The sequence below is a fragment of the Strigops habroptila genome, chromosome Z, assembly GCF_004027225.2.
Source record: "Strigops habroptila isolate Jane chromosome Z, bStrHab1.2.pri, whole genome shotgun sequence".
In the NCBI taxonomy this organism is placed as follows: Eukaryota; Metazoa; Chordata; class Aves; order Psittaciformes; family Psittacidae; genus Strigops; species Strigops habroptila.
The window spans coordinates 72,383,223-72,399,744 of NC_044302.2; the positions used below are offsets into that span (position 1 = coordinate 72,383,223).

At 39.4% G+C, this 16,522-nt stretch overlaps 1 protein-coding gene across 1 annotated transcript; it reads right to left on the reverse strand.

Annotated features, from left to right (window-relative positions):
- Positions 1–3,923: 3,923 nt before the first annotated feature.
- On the reverse strand, positions 3,924–11,825 carry LOC115601041 (monocarboxylate transporter 13-like). The gene is made up of 4 exons (XM_030470564.1): positions 11,624–11,825; positions 7,940–8,083; positions 5,989–6,795; positions 3,924–4,150 (listed from the first exon to the last, which is right to left on the reverse strand). Exons 1-4 carry the CDS (start codon positions 11,823–11,825, stop codon positions 3,924–3,926), a joined length of 1,380 nt encoding a protein of 459 aa, XP_030326424.1.
- Positions 11,826–16,522: the final 4,697 nt, after the last annotated feature.

Here is a 16,522-nt window from a genome sequence, read left to right on the forward strand (position 1 = left end):
ACAACACATTTTTTGCAGAGGGAAAAATAAGGGGAGGAAGAATAATGAACATTAGTAAGGAGCATAAACTCACTCATTTGACCAAATGGCTCATTGTTTCTCTTATATTATCCCAGATGAACTCAACAGGAGTTTCGAAAGTGAAAGAGATGCAGAGAAAGTTTCTGTAGATACCCATGTGTGTAAAACAGTAAGTGTATGCCATCAAGTTTATTAAGTTCCCAGGCAATACTCTGAAAATCTAATCGTGCTTATCATCAAATCATGTGTTTTCCTGAAGAAAAGCTTCACTTCTGGGAGAGGATGATGGGTACTTTTGTTCTTGTCAGAATCAAACCTGAGACCTACAGAAAATAGATGTGATACCAAGATCAGTCTCTCCCCCTTCCTTGCCTCCAGCACTGGCAGAGATGGGGGCAAAATGTCAATATTTGATATTTGACTGAGTATTTTGTGTTCTGAATGAATCTCTTGTTAATAGTATAACAAGGAAGGAGAAAAAAGAACAACTTTTTCATGGATATGTGGTGCCATCTGGTATGTAAATACACAATGATTCTATTGAAGAATTGGATGGATGAGGAGGTGAAGCACCATGTCCTGGTCCTGATATCGGGTTTTTTTACAAAATCTTATTTCTCCAAGGCAGTACTGCTAGCTCTGTCAGTGCTTTAATTTTGAGTTTTATAGATATTTCACTGGAAACTCTCAAGTATTTCAGTGGTAAATCTACATTAACACTAACAGAGTATTGTAAGCGTGAATAATACTGTATGCTTTCAGTCGGTGCTGAAGATCCTCATATCTCCATGGTTTGGTGATGTACTTTAAAGTAGGTATTATCTGGCTTCCAGGGCTGACCAGTTCCACTAGATGCCTGATTTAGAGCTTTTTGAGAAGAAGCTATTCCTCAAGTTGCTGCTACCTCAACTGTAGGCACCTCCAGGAAGCAATATGTTATCCTATGGACTGCCTTGCACAGACACCATTAAGATGTTATCATCCTGAAAGCCTGGTTCATGAAACTAAGTTCCCCCTCAAGTGATTTCTAAGTGAAACTGTGCTCCTTAGTGTCAGACCCATCTCCCTCTGCTTCATCTCTGAACAAAGTACAGTAAAGAAGGAGTGGTAGTCTTAATACTCTAGTAGCTATGCCGAAAGGATGCAATGAATGCAATGGTGCCTGTGTTCCTGCATCTTGTTTTTCCAAAGAAAAAGGATTGGGTAGTTTTCCGGCAGTGTTTTTCTTTGCTGCTACTTTGTCCGTGGTTGACTGCAGGTTCTGAGGCCAGGGGATTGTTCAGATTTATGGCACTATTTCCAGGAGATGAAAGATAACCAACCATGGGTGGGAACCTTTTAGATGCAGTTGGGCACTATCAAGGTGAGGCAGAGTTATGACTTTCCTTGCATGTAATTTAAGGAGGCCATACCTGGATTCAAGAGAATGATGGTGCTTTCTAAAGCCTCACAGTCCTGTTTAGTCCAGTGAGTGGCTAACTGGTTTAGGGTGAGAAACTCCTTGCAGGTGAGCTGCTGATTTAGGTCTCTAAGGCCATCTCAGAAGCTCTTTGAGGAAAGTGAATATAGGCAACACTGACTACATCATTAGCTTGGAACAAAACAGCCCTTTCCAAGTAATTCCTACAGCAATAGTCCAGTGAAATTTAACCTGGAATATTGCTGCTACAGCTGAAGTAAAAGCAGTCCCAAAATTAATATGAACACTAGGACTTTTTCTGTGCTATTAAACAGATACATAGTCATCAGCTGACAGAGTGTCCACATGACCAGTTCCATTTAGCAAAAAGGAATGAAAGAATGACTTTTCATGTCTCCTTTCACAGGGTCACAGTAGCCTGTTCAGACTGGTGGGGACCTGGGGAGGTGAATTAATACTAACACTAGGTGGTACTTCTGTGCTACTAAACAGATACATAGCCATCAGCTGTACTTGGTATCCCAAAATGGTGGCACAGCTTTGGAGCAGAGAAGAATAATCACCTCCCTTGATCTGCTGTATGTGCTCCTGTTCACACAGCCCAGGATGCCACCAGCCTTGTTTACGGACTGTGTCAGATGTCAGGGCATAACAAAATACAGAAATCGGTGGCAGGGCTTGTAAATAATTCTTGTAAAGAATTTTAACACAAACTCAGAGGTGGAAGCTGCATCTATTTAACACCTTTCCATTTCCTCACCCTCCAACAATTCCCCTTCCTTTCGTTTTAGAAAATGAAGTCATTTAAAATATTGGAACACTGCAGAAGACTGGAGAATAATACTTACTAGAAGAATCTAACTTTTTCAATTGACATGATTGAAAAATGTTTTATCAGAAATTTCAGGGCCTTGCTACAAGAATTTGCCCACCCAGTTGTGTCCCTTCCAACGTGTGTTCCACAATCAAACCCTCACAGTTAGTTGATTTATTAGTGGTTCAGTGATTTTCCTGAAAGTTAAATTAAATTTTTTAAATAATTGGTACTTTTATGAGACAAGAAAAAATTTTTTTAGATGTGTGAGTTACATTAAATTTGACTTCACAGGTTAAAGTGTTTCAATGGTAAAAATTTCTGAAGTTCCTAGCTAAGGCAGCTATGGTATTTGTAATAGTTGGAAAGCTTTTAAGAGCTATGGTTTTTTCCTTTTACTGTTTTTTTTTAAATATGACCCAGCCTTTCCTCTCTTCTTCCACATTCTCTCTTCCCCCTGATAAAATAAAATGAACCACAACACTGTTTTTTGGATACATACTTTTTTGATTCTTATCAATCGAATATTTGCTCAAAGAGTCTGAGGATAGTGAAATGTGGGACTAAAGAGGGCCTCAGGAAGTCTTCTAGGCCATCCTACTGTTCTGAAGCACAATTGAATATATTTAGATTCTCCCTCATATCTATTTTCTAACACCTCTGTTTTCATATTCTCGCTATAGTCTGTTTCTATGCTTAACAGGCTACAATGAAGTTTCTTCCCCCATTACACAACTCTGCTTTGCTGCAAAATCTATCAATTACTCATTGCCATGACAAAGAAAGGAGTTGTCTTCTTTATCTCAATCTATTATGTATTTGAAGGCTGTTCTCATCCTCTGTACAACCTTTGTCTTCTAAACCAGACAAACTTCGTTACACTTTTTCTTTAGGCTGTTTTCTTAACCCTTCTCATTCTTGTGCTTAATTCTTTGCAAGTTATGTACTTCTTCCAGCTGAAGCCTTGAAAGCACCATTATCTTCTTTATCTTACAATAGCACAGGAAGATATTTACTATTATTAATACAGGGTTGCATATGGGATTCTTACTTGGTTTGAAGTCCACTGTAGCCTTAGGTCTTCCTCTGTTTTTCATCAATCCTTTTCCACTTTATGTCTGTATATATTGGTTTTTACTTCTGATACTTCTATTATTCATGTAACTTTCCCCACTTATCAGGTTTACTTCTTCATCAGATTCCAGCTCTGCTCTGTAGAGTACCTGCCTTTAGCTCGAACATATATTCATGTGCTCTTGCTTTCACATCTAACTTGTTTAATGAAAGTACTGAACACTACTTCCCTACACTGAACACCTGTGCTGATGACGCCTCTTTCTATTTGATAGTTATGGCTGCAGTCTGCATTTGGGGTTTCTACCTGCTGCATACATGTGTCATGGTAAATTCATTTAGACACAGTTTCCCTAGTTTGCTTATCGTAGCCCTGGGGGACTGTGTTGAGGACTTGTATAGTCAAAATGCAACTCCAACATCAAAGTAATATGATAATGGTTACTGGTGTGGTTTGCTTGTAAGCTAAAGATTTTCTTCCTCAGTTTCAAACATTCTGATCCAAAACTTCCATCATTTTATAAATCCTATTAATATTGAGTTTGAAGAAAACAGTTCCATATCTCCTGAAATGCTGTAAGATATCCGATAGAGTCACACCACTACGTCATGTTCTTGATACCTTTTGTTTTGAAGTTTCAGGAGACGGAGGGTAGAATAGGGTAATGTTGAGTTTTCTTGTTTAGTATTAGTCTGGTTCCCTCTTTCTTTTCTCTGTTGGAGCTGATCTAAAGTAACTAAAAATCCAGCTGATATGACAAGAGTTGCTCCTGCCATGTAGAAGCCTGCTCTGTAATCTCCAGCGATGTCCACAATCAGAACTGGAAAGAAACAAATGAGAGCAATATGATTGATAGAAAGCAGGCTAATGTGAATTATCTCAGCAGTGTGAACATATCGTCTCACAAAGAGAGTATGCTGACTACACACCTGTCTTGCAGCTTTCTACATCAGGAGTGCATGGAACATCGCCCCATTATAGCATTTTAAAATTTGAACACAACTCACATCTCATTTATTTTGCATATGTGAACTGCTACCAAAACAAAACGTTACGCAGTTTGAAGCATTTTCCAACCTAAACCACAGCAGACGATAAAGGTAGAAAAAATCAAATCATGCAGCTCTGTATCTGAGTAACCCCATGTTCTGTGGTGTAGCTGTCATCAGTTGCTGTAATTTGGAATCATAACCGTACAGCATGAAAGAGTTTAAAGAAGGAACAGAGAGGCATCTGCTGAAGACACAGTTGGAGAGGTTACCTGAAGCATTATGGGCTTTCCTGTTCATCATTTTACAAAGAGTCACAGATGTTTATAAAAAGACTTTGTGTTTTAGGTAGTTTTAAGCCAACCAAAATACCTAATGCCATTGTGCACCATACTGGAAAAAACAGTAGTATACTAGCAGTACTGCAGCAGTATATGTACTGGAATTGACTGCTCTGTGGCTATGATGGCAGGTTCATTTGTGGGCTCATGAAAGCCGCTTGCTTGGTCTCCCATTGGGAAGTTTGTCCACATTTAGTGCATTTCCTAGCCCCCACTCCAGTCTAGCATCAGTCCTGTTAGGCAAAGGAGCTCTGGATCCAAATAATTTAGACTTTACTTTTAAAGTAGGGGAGGAGAGCTCAAGGAGCATTTAGGATTCCCTCCTCTTCCACACTTTCTTTTTAGCTTACTATATACACACAAAGGGGTCGCAAACTAGTGACCAGGCATTACATAAATGTCTTGTTACCTTTGTATTTTATTCATATCTTCCCAGCATACTTCTGATACTGTTCTGACTCAAATTCTCTATAAATCTTCCTGGTTCATGTATTTTCAAAAGTGACTTAAAATGTTCCAGCATTCAGTCTAACCCATTTTCAACCTATTAGTGGTGTCATAACCACAAAAGTCACTGTAGTGCATGAACAGTGGTCTTTAGATGAGGACTCAGATCCACATTTTAAAAGTCACACTGGTAATTTTCCTGCCACATCACTTTGTAAATTCTCTGCAGCTTGCAGCTTGTTTGTCTTGCATTTTTCCAAGATGATTTTGTCTCATTGCCAGCCCATAAATCCATGTGCTCTCTCATTGTCTGTTTTCTCTTCCCACTGTTTTTATGTGCTGCCTCCCCCATTTATTATATTGGTTAGCTCAAATGCTGCCTGAAAACAGCGGGCATCTTTGTGAATATTTTCCTTGAGGCTCACATAGCCTAATGTTTCAAGCTGTTCGATTTGACCTTCTGTAGAAACCCTCCCAACAATACCGGCATTTATGCCACATCATTAGTTTCAAATTTCAGTTTCTTCTCTGAAAGTATGGATCTGCTGCTTGTCCCAGAGTTACACTTTCATAACAAGACAGTGGGAGTCCACTAAATGGGATTCTGTGGGGTTTAGAAAGCAGGACCACCACCATATGAACCCTGCCATTTTTCCCTGCTTTCATGTTGAACAGGTATCTCTAAAATCACAGAGAAGAGGGGAGCAAGATATTTTGGAGAGGAGTTAAACTGACTCTTTATTTTTATATACTTCTTGGTCCACATACTCCTGAGCTAAAAAAGGGGGTAATTTGGGTCCAGATACAGATTTTTTCAGTTTGGGTCACCATTCCCCTTTCTTCTTGTAAACTGTATTTGGCAGAGTATCATCTTAACTTACCAGCAAGAGGAGACCCCACAAAACCTCCAGTGCTTCGAATAAGCATGAAAAGCCCTAGAGCACTGTCAAAATCTGGCATGCCTACAACATCTGCTAGCACTGTAATATGAATGGCGGCTGTTGTACCAAAGAAGAATCCATAGAAGCCAGTGAATACTGCCAAGGACAGGTAATTGTTAGCCAGTGGCAACAGCATCAGGGAAGTACTGATCAGTGTAATTGTCACTGTCAGCAAATGAACAGTTTTGGTAACATGGAGATTGGCATACCAGCCACATAGCAGTCTGCCTGCAAAGTCCACTACAGCTAAAATGGATAGCAGCGATGCAGTCCATGAGTCATCTATTCCCAGGCTGTAGCTAAGCGGAACTAAAAATAAGGGAGGAATAAAAAAACTCAAAGCAGCTAATATGCCAAAAATGGCATAAAGTACAAACTCCGGTTGCCTCACAAGCATCCAGTTGAAGGTTTTGCGTGTGATGGGAGACTTATCTTCTTTGTCTATCCTAGATTCACCATTGCCAGGTGGTCTCTCGGTTTCATAATGTCTAGCCTCAAGGAGGCAGCTGCTTGCCAGGGGTCGCATCAGTACTCCACAGACACAGATATTGAGTTGGATGCCACCTATGATCAAGAGGGCACCTTTCCATCCATATTGACTTATCAACCACTGGAAAAATGGCCCAAACGTGAATGCAAAGACACATTCTCCAGCACTGGCAATAGCACTGGCCAAAGCTCTTTTCTTGGAGAAATAATGGCTCACAATGCTAATGGCTGGTATCCATGAAAAGGAAATCCCAAGCCCTGAAAAACACCAATACAAATAGCAGCAGTTAGACACTGTTGAGGTATTTTGTGAAGGTGGAAATTAAATCAAGCAATGCTCCTAGATTTGCAAAGTTAAAAACTGGTAAAAGAAAAGCAACTTTACTCTTAGCAGGAGCATGAGCTCAGCTGAAATGTTTGTAAGAGCCTATTTGTGGTGTGTGTTCTGCAAGAATACGTTGTACACTCAAACAAAAAGCAGGAGTATGAGGTATACACTACTAAATTCTTACTATGAAAAAACCCCAAGCAACATTGGTTTGACAAGTTTGCCACTGGATGAGAAATCACACAGCCATGTCATTGAAACTAGATGGATCTCAGAGTGTCTGTGCTGTCCTCATTAAGGCTGGTACTAGATCAGATCACTGAGTTAAGCTGAGCTGTATTCAGTGCAGAAAGTGAGGAAGGATGTGAAGGAAGCTGGTGTGTTACCTCCATTTGTTCTTCATTTTCTTGCCCAACTGCTTTGAGCATGCTTCAAACATGCTCTAACTTACAGTGATTTTAATGGCTCCCTAGAAACTATTTGGCAGCCCAGGACTGCCAAAGGGCTCAAATTCCAGACATTTTCTCAGGCATCCAGCATGGAACTGGGAATGGTTTATTTTATTGCCGGCCAGCTTTGCTTCCTGTTCCAGGAAAATCTGCTAGCTGTTGGATACAACTTTCTGGCCTGTTTTTACCTATAGAAAAGAAAGGATTGGAATCAACTGAAAGCTTAGGGCTGTGTACAAAACATAGATTATTTGATAGAAAGTAAAAAATTTGGGATCTCTGTGTTTCCATGTACTTCACCACTCTTTAGGTTCTTTAAACCTTCACAGAATTCTTGGCTCTAAGTAAAAAATAAAACACTTTTTAATTTTCTAGTTGCATATAATTTGCAGGTGAAAATTACTAGCATCTAATTATTCACCTTCTTTGCCATTGCAGGTTTCTAGTGCAGATTCTTCTTTCCAGAGTGGGACATTGAAGGAAATTACCTTTAAGGGGGGATATTTGTTCTAGTCGCTCATAAAATCAAAATAGAAATCAGATTTTAAAACTCCTACTGCTAGTACTCTCAAATGAGGGCTCTGAGTTGCTGGTGAAAGAAATTCATAGAGCCATAAAGTCATACCCTGTAGGAAGCCAGTCGTTGCATACATCCAGACCATATTGAGTCCAAGAAATCCCAGTGCCATTCCCGAAAAAGCCAGGAGTCCTCCAGTGATCACAACTGCCCGATGGGTGTATCGCGCACATAGTGAGCTGGCAACAGGGGCTGGATCAGCAGCAAAATAGGAGAAAGATAAACACGTTAGGAACATTAGGCTAATCAATAGGACTGAATAATCCAATAAAACTTCTGGAGGAGAGAGCGGACAGGGGTGGTCAATCAAGACTTTAAAATTGGATCCTTGCTGATAGGGAAATGACTGTCCCTATCGCAGAGATTTTAAAATATTCAAAGTATGTGGACTTTTTAAAGGGAAAGAGCATTTCAGTGCCTTCATTGCAGAACAGTTCTGCTGAATTTCGTGTAAGGATACAACTATCAACATGACAGAAGTTTGTGTAGTGTTTTAGCAGAAACTTATACCCCTGTCATAAGAATCTCTAAGTTAATCTATTAAAAAAAATCATTATTGATAGTGTATTATTGATATGGCTGGCATGAAAATTTTCTGGAGAAAACTTTATCTTCTAGAGCATTGAAAAATCATCTGTTCACAAAGTTGCAAATGTTTTATCAAGGACAAAAAATTGAGGTTTATATTGAGGTAATATTTAGTTGTTTAAATTTTTATTTCAGTGGTGGTTTCTCTCAGCAGACTGCAGGAACACCTCAACACATGAAGGCAAATTAGCACCAGGTACAGATGTGACCTGGTACAGTAACTCCAAACACCAAAGCACTGGTGTCTACGCACTGTCTGCACCTGAAACGTAGCGATATTTTTTGGTTATTTAAGGATCAGTTGTACTGCCTGGCTATTTTCCATCAGTGAAACAGAGTTAAGATCAAGGCCATCACGGAAAGGCGCTCTGTTCTGCAGGGATAATTTCAAACCCCAAGTATGAGATGTTTTCCATGGCCACTAGAGGGATCCCAAGTGACACCTGACAGTACCAGTTCTCGGCGGGGTTTTGTGCTGCACAGTCAGCTCCCTGCAGTTCATTAACATTCTGGATATTGGAGTTCGAGGATAAGATAAAATTCAGATAAAAAGGACCACGCTTATAAACTGAAGTAAGTGCGAAGACAATGAAGAAAAGGCAGTCAGCAAGAGAGGTTTTGTAGTCATTTGTAGAGGCAGGTTGTTGTACATTCACCTCTGCTAAGTAAGATAAGAATGAAGAGAATTTGGTAGCTCGGACAAGTGAAATAAACCTGGCAGAGAGATATTAATGTCTGCAAAATCTGCAGGACGCTGTCTGATAACAGGTAGCTGGCAGAAGTTATACAAACCCCAAATGTGTCTCATCAGCATTTACAGCTAAAATACAGCGATTTGGTAAAGATATCAAAAGTATACTGGAATTCATGGTCTGTAAGATGTAGTGGAAGGGATGAGCCAGGATAAAGCATATACAGTTGGATAAACATACATATATGATGAACAAAAGAAAAGTAGACTCAGAATAACAAGAGAGATCAATGGAAGATCCTAAAGACAGGAGAAAGATCTGTAGGTGGAGCAGAAATACTACCAAAGAGCAATTTTTAAAATACATCATGAGAAGAAGAAATAGGCAGAAATTGAACATGGGATAGCAGTAGGAATAAAGAAGCTAGACAATGAACTGGAAATGGAGAAGATAGGTAGGGTCCAGCGTCTGAAAGAATAAAGGGCAATACACAGAAAACTTACAAAAAATGGAAAGGAGTGATAATTGCAGTGCAAAGACAAAGGTGATGGGAGATGTACATCAGTGTCAAGAGAAGGCCTATGTGTGTGATGGGGAGAATCATTGCTGTGGTAAATTGAACAGCCTGTTGCTGGTGCAAACCCCAAAAGTAGAAGCATGTGCTATCCTTCCACACAAGACACAGAGCTGCTGTTGAAAGGATCCAAATGGGAAAAATTAGTAATTCACTGATCCTCCTTCATACCGAGCCAAATGACACTGAAGGTTTCCCAGAGGAACATATTAAGAAAGACTAAGCCATGACAGGAAAGATGCTCAAAGAACTGGGGGCTCAGATGATCTTCAGCAGAAAGTCTTCTGATCCCTATAAATGAAGCAAAGGCAGGAGAAGATAAGGAAAATTACCTTACACCTGGCTAGGCAAATACAATTTTGCTGGCTTATAGTTGGTTGTTGTTGATGCTGTTATTATTATTATTTCATATGCCTTATCCTTGATACATTCCTATATAATGTAAACATATATTAAAACAAAACAGGACTTTGAATTCTTTTATCCTCCTCTGTTGGCTTTTTTTGTCATTAAGTTCATATGACAAAATAATATAGCAGTAAGTCTGTGATAAGTCTCATTTTTAAACCAAATCAATAGATTCCTATTTATTCATTTCTGTAGTCTGCAAAGTAGGTGAAAATTAGTTTTTTCATTATTTGTAATGAACTATTTCTGTCAGAATGAATCAAGCTCTAATACAGCAAATCAAGGATATCAGTTTATGGAAGTGACAAAATCTTTTCAAGCCATGAGTTGATTTAGTTTATTACTTTGACTTTTAATTAACTCTTTCGCTCTTCTGAATACATTTTTCAAAGAAAGATGAGTTTCCCATGGTCTCTGCAAGTACTGCAATTACAAGCAATAATACTGATAGGTGTGAAATGAGTAGGATGCATGTAATTATAAAGTGTATATGCAATGAAGCATCTTCACAAACAAAATTATTATAGCATTTATTATGTAAGGATACTTACCTATTGCAAGTATGTATCTACATGAAAGTATGCCGAGCAGACTTCACAAATTCTGTACAGCTCAGGCCTGCACGCGTTTGGAATCCTCACCATGCGGTGAAGGATCCTCCAGTTTACAAGGGCACAAATGACTCTGTAAACAACTAAATTAAGAGTCAAATGCAGTATGTTTGATATTTTTCTCTGCTTCATTTGGTGAGGGGATCCACACTGACTCCATAGCTCATTGCCTTTGACTGGATAGTTCACCTTCACTTCCCTTACTCTCTCCTTGTATGGTCTTGTCTTCCTTATGCTATGAATGAACTGATTTTTATTTTTTTTTAACTCAATGAGTTTTCTGTTAGATCAATGACTTAGAATCATTCTAAGGGGAGGAAAGGAGAGCCAGAACTGGTGGTTCTGGAAGGAAGTGGGACCTTGGTGAAGACAAAAAGGAGAAGAGTAGGAAAGCAGTACTGAGAGTCACCATTTTTGTAGCAAATCACTTATCTGCTAGGCAGGGTCACAGTCCTTATGTCTTAAAGCACTTTGAAAAAGTGACAGTTGCTGTGAGATCAGTGAACTTGCAAAAACTGGTTTAAGAGCTTGATTCAACAAGCTTTGCAGTTCTGAGGATTATCTCCAATAAGTTTGATTTAAAGCCTGTAGAAAAACTGAATCATGAGTGTATGTACAGGAACTTCTTTAAGGCAATCAGGTTCCTGTGTATATACAGAGTCCTCATTAACCCCTTTCATGTCTGAGGCATGGATACATTTTTATGAGAGGAAGCAAATGCCAATTTTCTGTAGAGGCAGAAGGAGGAGGTATTGTCCTTACGTATTTTGATTTTGTGGGTTTTCCTAAGGAAACTCTTCAAAATTTCTTGAGTAGTCATGACATTAAAATAAAGTGCTAGAGGATCACTTCTACCTACCTCCTAAATGAAAGATGGTAATAGCTACCGATGTGATCCAGGAAGTTGTACTTGCAAGTTCATCAAAGTGCTGCTGGATTTCAACAAAGAACAGACCAAAAGTCTTAAGGACAGCAACAGTGAGGCCCATCACTGTGAAGGCTGATGCTACCACAACCCATCCATAGCCACCATCTGGTGGATTGCTGGTTTTGGCCTGCATCTTTTCTAATTCTTGGATCTTCTCTTAGGATATTTTGCTGGGGTGGTAGTGATGGTGGTGAGTGAGGATTTTGAAATCTGCAAATTAGTAGTAGAACCAGTGTTACAGAAATTAATTACAAGATTCCAGATTGCAGAAGTCATTACCAAGGAAAATGCAATATGCATTTCAGTGACTGAAAATATTACGTGGGAAACATGCCCCAGGAGACAGAAGGCAGATTAGAAAGTAAAACAAAGAAGTAAAGAAATTTAAGAAAGGAAAAATATTCAGGTAAGGAGGGAAGAAAGAAAGCAGCATACAGATATGAATATAGGAGAGAAGACTGTGGGATAAGAGATTATGCAGACACTAAGATTTTCAAAAACAGGCCTAGGGTCTTACCAATTCTAACACCTTCAGGAACCTTATCCCACTCACTTTTCAAACCAATATATTATTGTAATCAATTAGAAAATTAAATGCCTGACAGGATACCACACTTTCTAACATTTTCTGGACATTGCAATAAACTTCACAAACTTTAAAGCCATCAAGGCAGTTGTTAGTACCCATTAGAGTTTTGTCATAATTGTGGGCATGGATAAAGCATAATTATATTTGCTAAGCTGCTCCTTTGCATGATATCACTAGTGTGAGAGAACAAGAGGTAGAAAAATAAGATTCCTAACCTGAAGAGGGCAGGAAATCTGTCAGTTTCAATCTTCTGAGTATCTATATAAATGGAAATAAATGGAAACTACTTCACTTATCTGGAAGTCTAAACCTAGGGGACTTTCCGTTCCTGAAACAGCAGCCTTTCAAAGAAGGATTTCACTTTCCGTTCGGCAAATACCAAAATGATATTTAAAAACAGAAGAACTCAAGTTGAAGTTACTGACTATGGGTTTCTCTCAACCCTGATGCTCTATTTAATCATTGAACAAGTTCCAGGTATACTGCAAACCTGTTTTTTCTGTTTGTACTTTGTCTCTAAAATCCCATGTGGCAACTTTGAATAAAGAGTGCGAATATATAAATGTAATACTAACTCTTGCTGTTGCTGTAAGCCACGCTCTAATTCAGAACCATGACAATAATTTCTTAGTAGTTCCAGTGTAAACAGGATGTGTGTAATCTCAAAAATTGTATTCAGCGTGAAACTGAATGTTACAGTCTCTGAGGTCTCTGAGGCATGTATTAGGCAACCAGTACTAGATATGGTACGGGATGTCTGAACACTACCTGTACACTATGAAACTTTGGACCTCCCTGCCATGTAACACTATGGATACTAAAACTTTACATGGAAATATTAGATAAATCTGTGCCGTATAAAACTATTGAGGATTACCAAATGGTTAAAATTGGTCCCTGGCTCAGGAAGTCTCCAAGCTGCAAGAAGTCAGAAACTGGGAATTATCACTTTATGCTTAGTCTAGTCTTAATCTTAAACATCCCCTTTTGGCCTGATCCAATATAGCCATTTTCATAAAGCAATTTGCAAGGAACACTGTTTACAAATTTAGGGTCCTCAACATTTGAGCATTTACATTCACGGTTCCAGCACTACAAAGCGTTTTTGCCTAAATGGGGCACATGCTTCCTTATGAAGGCATCTAAATAGGCAAGCACATATTACTAAATGCAAAACTGAGAGTGTATTTCCCCTTAGAAGTTCTGTGACAAACTCAGAGTAAGCATGCAGTACACAGAGGATGTAGGATCTGGCTGATGGAAGGAAACATTCCTACTCTTGTCTTGTTTCTTCATGGGCCCTAAATTCTGAACTAGCATGTTGTACAAAATGCAGGAGATCAAAAAAGATTGGAAGCAGTTTTGTTCTAAGACGGAGAACGCGAGTTAAAGACAGCTAAAGATGTACTATACTTAAAATTCCCTTCCCTGTATGCAGGTGGAAAAGGGGAGAATTAAGGGAATCCACAGCATTAGAAACCATCCGGTACAAAGCAGCAGGCACTAGTCCCATGATTGCTCCACTGGGGTACCTGATGCCAGGAGGACCTAAAACACTACAGCAGTGTGGGGGAAAGAAGCCATCAGAGCCTTGTAGGCATCAGAAGCAAGATAATTCTGCTGCTGTGTCTGGCTCAAACTCCAGACTAACATGTGGCACTGGACATATTTGCATGAGACACATAGCCAGACAGGTTTATCAGTTGCACAAGGTCTCAGACAGCATTCTGAAAATCTTGAAATTCAGCCACAAGAGACAGACTGCCTTGTGGTTGATGTTTATATGAAGGAATCTGGTTTTCATTCCTCCAGTTTCTGGGTGACTTTGAGAAAGTTGTTTGATCTCATTTGCCTCTGTTTTCTCCATTGTCAAATGCAGCTAACACTTTCAAAATTCATTAATTTTGTGAGGTTGAAAACATTAATACTTGTATTAGTGCTCATATACTGTAAGAAAATATAGAAGCTAGATCAAGCAACAGCCATGTCTTCTGATATTGCTGGGCTCAAGTGGCATGGTCATAATTTGTTTTGAAGCAATGAAGAACATAAAAAAGGATGCAACACTCGGGCTTAATAAGCCTGCCTAGGCAGAGTGATACTGCTACTGCTACACTCTGCATGGACATGCCTGGGCAAAGGATTATGATTTCTGCCACAAGACAGATAGAAAAAATCCTGCTACTTACAAGGCAGCACCCAGACTAAGCAGGCATGATAAAATCTACTGCTTCCTGACACCACCCAGCACCTTTCATTAGACAAAATCTTCCCTAGTAGGAGTATAAATCAGGCCCTACCACTCACAAGACTTAAATGTCTTTTTCCTGACCACAAATACATGTTTCATGTCACAGCCCAGAACTCAGCCTCCAGTCTCTTTTAATGATCACAGTATTACTTGCAACTCCAAAATGAAATTACTTGTCTCAGTTATGTGATTAATTAATGAGGTTATTTCCCAGGAGCCCTACAGATTTGAAAGCAGCGCAGCTACATACTGTAGGGAACTGCTGGAACAGAGCAGAAAGCACAGAACTTGCAATGGGTGGATATGCTTCTGACACCATGCTCTGCTTTCTTCTGTCATTCACTTGCAAGTGAAAGTTTGCTATAAACATGTAATTGAGAAAAAAACCCCCACAAAACCTAAACTGAAAAACACCCAGGATCTCTTTTTGCTCTTAGCTAGGAATAGTAGTAAATGGTAAGGTATTGGTATCTTTACTTTCTCCCCTTGCCCCTGAAACTAACCTTTAAAAGAAAGAAGGAAAAACCTGTAGGGATATTGCCCTTCCTGTTGTGCTTGACCACACACAAGATCCCGCAAAGAATGTAAAGCCATGCCTAGAAGCATTAGCATTCTGCCTAGCACCCCACTGCCTCCGACCTCCAAGCTTTCCCACGGCAGCTGGAATGGAGGCCCTTTGAGACAGAGGTTTCAACTAGAAAAGCCACAATGCTGTCATCTGCGATTGGTGTGTGCATTAATAAGAGCAGACAGCTCTGCCAGCAGTATCATTCCCCTTACGGCAAAATTTGCCAGCAAGAACATGCAGGCAAAAGTGCACCCTTTATCCTTGCACTTTCTACACAAGCTACAAAGGCACTTTTTGTGGCACTGGTGGTGTTCCTCTATCCCTGCTTTCAAGTTCTCCAAGCTAGTTCTGCTTTATTCATGTCAATGTTGGAAGGCTTACCAGCCAATAATAAAAGTAAATTCTATGAAGCTTATCTGACAGCTTGTATTTTAGGGCGCCATATAAACTTGTGAAGACTGGTAGTTGCATTACTTGCTTATCTTCTGTTCCGTGTTCCATGTTCCAATTTGCTTTTTTACAGAAGAGCAAATGAGTTTAATACATTTGCTGCACACTGAAGAATAACTTCATGGTGGAATCAATAGAAGACTTGTTGTCATGAATCCTCGTCTTCTTGTTTTCATGCAACTCATACATAAGGCTTCCCAGATAACACTCTCTTAGAGGCTGAGTGGACTCCCTGCGAGCTGGTGATACTTAGCATTTTGCAGAAACAGTTTCCCCAAGAAGACAAAACCAAGTATTGAGTTTTTCCACCTTAGAGGAAGAAAGGTGACTTGTTAGTGGGGGTTTGGCTTGGGTTTCCACTACAAGCACGATACTCTACCTTGGAATTGGACTCACCGAGGGGGAAAAAAAAAAAAAAAAAAAGAAGCAAAACACACTTGATATGCACAAAGGCAAAAAGCTACTTCTACCAAAGGCTGATATTGGGACTGGATCACCAACTAGACTTTGTCTGATCCTTCACTTTCCTTGACGAAGGAACTATGCAGCAAAATCAACTACATAAAACTAAATACAAAGTAGATCTTTAACAAATTGACAACAGATTAACCAATATAATCTTGTTTTAATTGTTGTATTAGAAGAAAGATGGAAAGAAACATGGAGATAAATTACAGTTTATGCTGAAACTTCTTTTACACATGTACCTTGGTACATAGCCATGGAACAGGTTCGTCCCACTCAGACAAACCTGGTCTTCATCTAACAGACTGTCCCTGCTGATGCTCTCATGCTTCAAATACAAGAGTCATGCTAATTAATGGTCTTCAGACACAAACTCAAGGGGAGCTCCTAATAAAATCCTCCTTTCAAACTTCATCAACATCATTTAGTAAGAGCCAGTCTAATGGATATGATCTGTAATACAAATTACTGACAAAGCATATCAGGATGGAAAAGAGGGGCTGAATG

Excerpts from the sequence above, each read along its gene's own strand:
- LOC115601041 (XM_030470564.1), bottom strand. The coding sequence starts at position 11,825 with ATGCAGGCCAAAACCAGCAATCCACCAGATGGTGGCTATGGATGGGTT. Across the intron at positions 6,796-7,939 it reads AACGACTGGCTTCCTACAGG|GGCTTGGGATTTCCTTTTCA; the intron begins GTATGACTTTAT and ends GGTGTTTTTCAG. Across the intron at positions 4,151-5,988 it reads TGTGGGGTCTCCTCTTGCTG|TTCTGATTGTGGACATCGCT; the intron begins GTAAGTTAAGAT and ends GTTTCTTTCCAG.